Genomic DNA, 7,046 nt, shown 5'->3' with positions numbered 1-7,046 from the left:
CATTCCAGGCTGCTCCGACCTGGCTCTGAACACTGCCAGGTTGAGGCATCCAAAACCTCCCTGGCCAACCTGTTCCAGTGCCTCACCGCCCTCACAGCAAAAAACCAAAAACGTTCCCCATTTAATTCATTCATCCGATCTGCCGCAATAATTCCCCATTGCCAGCACACCTGGAGCTCGTGGCTCTTCCCTGTGGGGATGCCCGAAGCCACCTCAGAGTGGCGCGCGTGGTGCCGGGCACACGGGGAAGTGCGGGGGAAAGGGTGAGGAGGAAGAGGAGGAGAAGAAGAGGAAAAGGAGGAAGAAAAGGAGGGGAAAAAAGAGGAGGATGAGGACGAGGATGCGGAGAGCGCTCCCGGCCGTGAGGGCTCTGAGAGCCGCCAGGGGGCGCCGCGCGCTCTCGGGATTGCGGGGAGCGCGGGGATTGGGTGGGGCCCGCGCGCGCGCGGCGCTGATTGGCTGGCGCGGGCCGGGCCGGGCGCGCGGCGCCGCTTCTTAACGCGCGTCGCGGGCGCGGCGGGAGCGCTGAGCGCCGGCGGGGCCGCTGCCACTGTCACAGCGTGTCACTGTCGCGACATGAGCGAGGTGAGCCGGGCTGAGCGGGAACGGGCAGGGGGGCAGGACAGGACAGAGGGTCAGTGTCACCTTCGCCTCTCCGCGGGCAGCCGGGGAGGGAGAGGCGCATCCCGGGCTGGGAGCGCTGCGGAGGTGCCGGGCGGGGGTCTCAGCATCTCCTCTGGAGCGCATCCCCACGGGTGTGTGCGCACCTGCAGAGCACAAGGCAAGGGGGGGTTCGCCCTGTGAAGGACCACGCACGCCGATGGAGAGTCTTAATTACAAATCCTCATATCCAGCGCTTTCCTGTGTAAAAAAGAGGGTTGAGTTAAGTTGTGGGAAAGTTGCCTGCTAGAGCTCATGGAAAAAACCGCTCTGGTTTTGGTTGGGTGCTGGTGTAAACTTTGTAAGTAGCGTCCTGAGAGGGATTATAATCGAGGTGAAAAAATGTAAATAGTGCCAAACATGTAAGGATCACTTGTACCCTTGTAAATAAATAAGCTGAAATTTTACACTTGTGGGGGTTTTCCTTGCTTTTTTTTTTTTTTTTTTTTTTTTTTTGTCTCCGCAGTGGAAAAGTTCAGACTAGAAATTTTTTAGTTAAATGTATTGTTAGACAGAATGACTCCTTAGATTCAGCTGAGAGATCCCACATTCTCCAGCTCAGCTCATTCTTTGGGAATCAGCAGAGGTACCTGTAACCCAGCATCTATTTTTGGAGGCTGTTTGTTACAAAACACCTGCTACTCCATTAACAAATGAGATTTTCCTTTTTTAGAAGCACAATTGAGAATGACACAGGATAAGCTGTGACTGTTTGCTGTGCAGGTGTTACCCTCAGCTGTGCTTTTCCAGGAGGTGTAAAGCAGAGATGAAAAGCAGGAGCAGCCTGGTCTGTGGTGCAGGGATTTGTGAGGAGCACCTCACATTTTGGCTTTCAGGTCATGCCAGGTGGGGAGAGCAGAGGAAATCCTCGTCTCTGCTGCCTGCAGGGATCAGGCACAGGGATCTCTTCATGAGAGTCCTCTCTGCTGCTGCCTGTATTTCTGTCACCTGGCTGGAGTTCATGCAGTGTTGATTTCAGGTTTTGTTGCCTTTTTTTTCGTTTTTTTTTTTTGTTCCAGCCACTGTGACTTTGCTGCCCAAGTGTGCTGTGAGATGCAGCAGCACTACAATTTACTTTAAATTTATAATTTGGGGGAAAATCTTATGGAGAGGAGTGATGCTTGGGTGGTGCTGCTATAACTCAATGAGGCGTTCTAGTCCCACCTTTGTGCTGGGTTGTATTTACTTATAATTACCTTTCAGAATTTGAATTAGACTGATTGCCTTTTGGATTTGAAGAGACACAGTGAAGATGATCCTCCCTGCTTCCAGCACAGGGGTTCCTCATTCCCAGTGCATTTGTTTGTGCCTGACAGAGCTGTATTCCTGGCAAACCCCTGGAGCTGGGAGATGTCTCCCTGGTGCAGAGCCTGTGACACTGAGCACTGCACTCAGTGTCTTCAGTGCTGCTGTCATTCCCCTGACAAAATTGGGGAGTTAATCACCCTCAGCTCCAGTGAAGAAAAGCCTCCCTGCTGTTCCTTGCTGTCAGCTCTTCCCCAAAAGGCAGAGGAGAGCAACTACACCACCCCAAACCACCTCACTGCAAAAGACTGTTAAAAAATGAGGCAAAAAAACCCTGAGCAGAAAGGATGCTCTTGGATAACTGTTTAGTGTTTGGGGGGGGGATCTTGGTGGTTTTATCTTGCAATGCTGTAATTAAAAGATATTTTTATTTATGGCTTAATCTGATTTAAAAAAATTGTAGACAGGGTGATTGAAAAAAGGCTCAATTAGAGCCTTCAATAATTTATGCTACATACAGCAGTGTTGGGAGGGTGGGAAGGTGTTTTTTTTTTCTTGCTTTGTTTCCAGTTGTGTGGATTTGAGCAGCGCTGGAAATGCGGTCACAGAAATCTCTGAAAAGAGCTTTCATCCCTCTGAGTTATTTACTGAGACTTTGCATGAATTGTCATTTTATGCTTCAGCCAAAATTGACTTCTTTCCTGTTTATGGGCAGTGACTATGGTGATTTTTGAGTGTGGTGAGGCTCTTCAACAGGTTGTGCAGAGCACCTGTGGCTGCCCCTGGATCCCTGGAAGCGCTCAAGGAGAGGTTGGATGTGGCTCTCAGCAGCCTGGGATAATGGGAGGTGTCCCTGCCCATGGCAAGGGGTGGAACAAGATGATCTTTGAGGTCCCTTCTAACCCAAACCATTCTGTGATCACCTGTCTCCTGGAGGAAAAAGCTGAAAAGGAAGCAGGTGGTACTTTTCTGTCTGTGGTACTTTTCTATTTTTCAGCAGCTAGATTATATTTTTTCAGGAAGGATAAGGACCTTTTCTGCAGGAAGAACATTACATTCCTTTCTCTGCAATATTTGTCTGAAAATGTGTTTAATGAGCTCCTTCTGCTGGGCAGAAGTCTGGTCCTGTAGGTAGTCAGTGGGAATGTGAGGTGTAAGAGCTGACTTAGTGGCTTAGCAAATTGTGATTTATGCTTCCTGCTGCCTGGTTTGGTGGCAGACATGTCCCTTGGCTCAATGGGAATTCCTTGGGAATGTCAGTGTACATTGAAATGCATCTTTAGCTGTGAAAGTCTGTCCTCAAATAGCTGGGGAGCCTTTTCTGTAGGTCTGTGGATGTTCTCTGTTTTTAATGAGCCTGGAGAGGAGAGCTGTGCTGAAAATATCAGCTGCTGTCAATGAGCAGCCATGAGAGGCAGCCTGGCTTCCATTAAAGATCTCCAGTCACACAGGCTGAACTGGGGGAAGAGATCTTGGTTCGTGTGCCCACAGACCAGTGCCAAATCTTTATTCACAGTCAGCAGTTGTACCAGTGAGCCTCTAGACTCACATCTGGCACAATCTTGATTCACCACAGGGAATCCTGTCATCTGGTCAGTCATTTAACTACCCTGACACGTTGCAGATGATGTTGGGTCGTGGTATTCCCCTGACATGAGGCTTCACAAGAAGCATTCAATCACACAGACATTTTTATGATGTTCACTCTTGCCTTCTGTGTGGAATGTTCGTGGTTGTCATCAGGAATCAGCTCTGGGCTTAGGAAGGAGAGCACTGAAACAATGTGGTGTGGTCTCACAGCCCTGGGTGCTGCTCCAGTGGCTCAGGGATGAGGAGTCTCCAGCAGAGATTACCTTGGATGCATTTAGTTCCTTTTGATTTTAAAGGGTCAGAGTGGTGTTGCTGGTGTAGGGGACAAGCTCAGCTTTAATATATCTTATTTAGGTGTGTGGCTTTAGGAGAGCCATTTGGGAAATCTCCTTTTGATTGCCTGAGGCACCTATGATTGAAGAACATGCCCTGGAAGAGCCTTGTGCAATGTGAGTGAAGTGCAGCACTGATTGCCAGGGTGCTGATGTGTACCCTGTGAGTGGTGTGTACTTCGAGCCAGCAGCCTTTTATCTTTGAGAATCAGCCTGCCTACCAGACAGCAGCAAGAATATTCTGGCTTTCCTTTAGAAACAGGTGTCAAGAAACCAGGCACATGAAATCCACAGAGCAGTTACGGTCTGACTCTCTTAGTTGGGAAGGTGAAGAACTGAGGACTTGATCTCTGCATAAACACAGAATGTTTGGTCAGGCTTTGAAACCAGAGCCCAAATCTTGCTTTTTTGAGCTCCACCAAGCTCCTTCCCTTTGCCTTAGGGTGGCTTTGGAACCCTGCAGTCCCTGCTGTGCTGTGCCCACCTTCAAAAGGATCATGGAGGGTGTTTGTGTGTCCTGTAACTGGGAGGTGCAGGGTGTTCCTGGGGGATGAGCTGTCCTGGTGGGTCACACAGCTCTGCTCTGCAGCCTGAAGAGCTGAATCTTTGCTTTGGAGCTCAGACCACCATCACTGTGAGGTGTCCAAGCAGCCAACTCAGCAGAGGTTCAGGCTGACATGGGGTAACTCTGGGGTCAAAGATGTTCTTCTGAAAAAGGAGCTTCACCAGTGCCTGAGGTGTGTCTGTAACACACCTGTCAGCAAGGCAGCCCCTGCTTTCCAGACAAGTGATACCCCATGGTTTGGGCATGTCCCACAGCCCAAAGAGAGTGTCCTTTTCTTGACGGAGAACCTGAAGTATGTCCCTGTCCCTCTGGACAGGTGTGTTCAGCAGGAGGCTATTGGAGAAGGATGGGGAATGTGTGAAATGTTGGGTGTAAGTGGAGGTTTTTGGCTGGAAGTGTGGAAGTGTGTCTGCTTCAGGTGGTTAAATGGTAAAACTGGGCTTCTTTCCTGGGTTGTTCTCCTGAATTCCCTTAAAACCATTCCATTGAAATGGTATTTAGCATCTTGGAACCCATAAACACAAGGCAGGATTATACAACCATGATCCTGATGGCACAGAATCAGAGAACTGCTGTTTGTAAGGGAAGAACACACCATATTTGTGTAGAGAAGCTCCTGTTCTCTGCTCTGGTGTTTCCAGTCCTGGTGGGTGTCTGAGCCAGCCCCTCACCTTAGGTGGTCCCTTCTGGTTGCATTTTTCAGATATTGTCATGACCCCAATTGTTAATTATTTCCCTTATCATACCCACAGTAAGTACAAAAACTGTGCAGCTCTAAAAACCCCAGCAAGAACATGGCAGAGAGGAGGAGGAAATTCTGCAGCTGTTACAGGATGGGGGTGGGATCAATAAGCACATGAACATCAGTTCTTAATTTTAACTCACATCTATTTATTAGCTGAGTGGTAAATTGCAGCTCAAAAGAGGAGGAAGAAGGGAGAACAATAAGTTTTACATCTGTCACTTTGCCTACTCTTTCCATCAGTGTGGTTTCAGTGGGATCAAGCATCTTCTAAAATAGCACTTAGAAGTGATGTTGGAAATTGATCTTAATTTGATGACACTGGCAGAAGCTCACGGGTTTTCTTGCCATGTATAGAATGCCAACAGATTCAGGCAACACACTAAAAAAGGACATTTAGGTTTAATAGTGTGCTTTGGTATCATGTTTCCTTTTAAAAGAGTAACTTACTCCAACCTTCATGCTGTAGAACTTGACAGTACAATATAATTTCAGGTTGCAAAGGAATATTAGTTTCCAGTCCAATATCCCTAAATTTGTAATGAATTGGCAAGCTTATAGGAGTCATCATCCAACAGTTATTACATTATCTGGATCATGCTAGTGATGAAATGTGAAGTAGCAGTTAACTTCAGCAAGAACAGCAGTGGCATTTCCATTAAAGGTTTCTGGTTTTTTTGTTGTTGTGGTGTTTTGGTTTTTTTTAATTTGAATAAAATATTTGATTTCCAAACTGCCGTTTGCTCTTGTCTGTCTCATTTTTTTTGAAAAATGCGTTTTTTTCATGTTTTGCCTCTAACTCTGCTATGGAAGAGCTTGTAACACAGTGGGCTAAACACTGGGTATGTCAATCCTGAGACACCCCACTGGCTGAAGAGGATGGGGCAAAGGAATGCCTTCCTTCAGCCTCTCACTTGGCAACAGAACCTTAAATTCCCTCAGCCATGTACCACGTTCTCTGCAAGGCACAGGGTCTTCTCATGAAGATAAAAATACATTCCTCCTCTTTCTAAGGAAACATCTTCTGTTTCTTCAGTTCTTTGGGTACTGGGTTTCTAAATAGATAAATAAATATGGTAGATACCTATTACCTAGGCCAAATCATAAATAATTCCTTTTTAACTCTGTCCTCTAATTTTAATTCAGAAAACCAATCTCTAATTCTCTTACAAAAAGAGGTGGAAGACAGACTATAAACATTAGTCTTGTTAGGAAGATAAATGGCAAGCAACTGCAAAGGAAATCAGTTGTGAAATATTATAAAAGACAGGATTTGGGGTCACAGTTTATCCCCACTCTCCATGTCTGCTTCCACTAAGTCTGCTTAGAGGTAAATTGGGCAAGTGTCACACAGAGCAGGTCTTTGGCTGGTGCTGTCTCACCTCATCAATTCATACCAAGAGGGATAAAGCCTTATTTATGCACTAACATGGAATTTGGAGGGAGAAGCACAAGTTTAGTCAGAGAAGAAATGAAAATTGTCTGCCTACATGACTTGAATATTAGTTACAGCTGAACTGTCTTTCCTCTTAAAGAGAAAAGTATTACTTTATAGACACTGAATGTTCTTGCATTATCACCTTAGTCTAAAGTGCATGAAATGTGACCTTAACCAGTGGTGTAGCTGACACTGTGAGTGCTGTAACAGTAGACAGGATGATGTTATAGAGCTCTTTTGTGAGAGATGAAAGTAAGAAACAAAAGGAAAAAGAAGAAAGTAAAACTTGCCAAATCTGGTGTCCTTCTGTCTGACCTTGGAGACCTCAGAGATCCCTGGGCTGAGACAAGGAGCTGCTGAGAAGGGTGGCACTGGGTAGGCGTCAAATCTTGGAAACACAGACTCTAGCTCTGCCAAAAAGTTTGGAGGTGTGTATTTAATATCTTTAAAATTGAGTTTGAGTGCCCAAATGCC

General features: G+C 46.5%; 1 protein-coding gene across 1 annotated transcript in view; it reads left to right on the top strand.

Annotated features, from left to right (window-relative positions):
* Positions 1-482: 482 nt before the first annotated feature.
* The window catches only part of PCP4 (Purkinje cell protein 4), a 50,616-nt gene continuing 44,052 nt past the window's right edge, over positions 483-7,046 (top strand). Inside the window, exon 1 of the mRNA XM_018913411.3 lies at positions 483-585. Within this exon, the coding sequence (XP_018768956.1) occupies positions 577-585 (9 nt within the window). The 5' untranslated portion in view covers positions 483-576. The remainder of the gene's footprint in view (positions 586-7,046) is intronic.

The sequence above is a fragment of the Serinus canaria genome, chromosome 1, assembly GCF_022539315.1.
Source record: "Serinus canaria isolate serCan28SL12 chromosome 1, serCan2020, whole genome shotgun sequence".
Lineage (NCBI taxonomy): Eukaryota > Metazoa > Chordata > Aves > Passeriformes > Fringillidae > Serinus > Serinus canaria.
The sequence above is the reverse complement of the archived record's forward strand: the minus strand, read 5'-3'. Positions and strand labels throughout refer to the sequence as shown.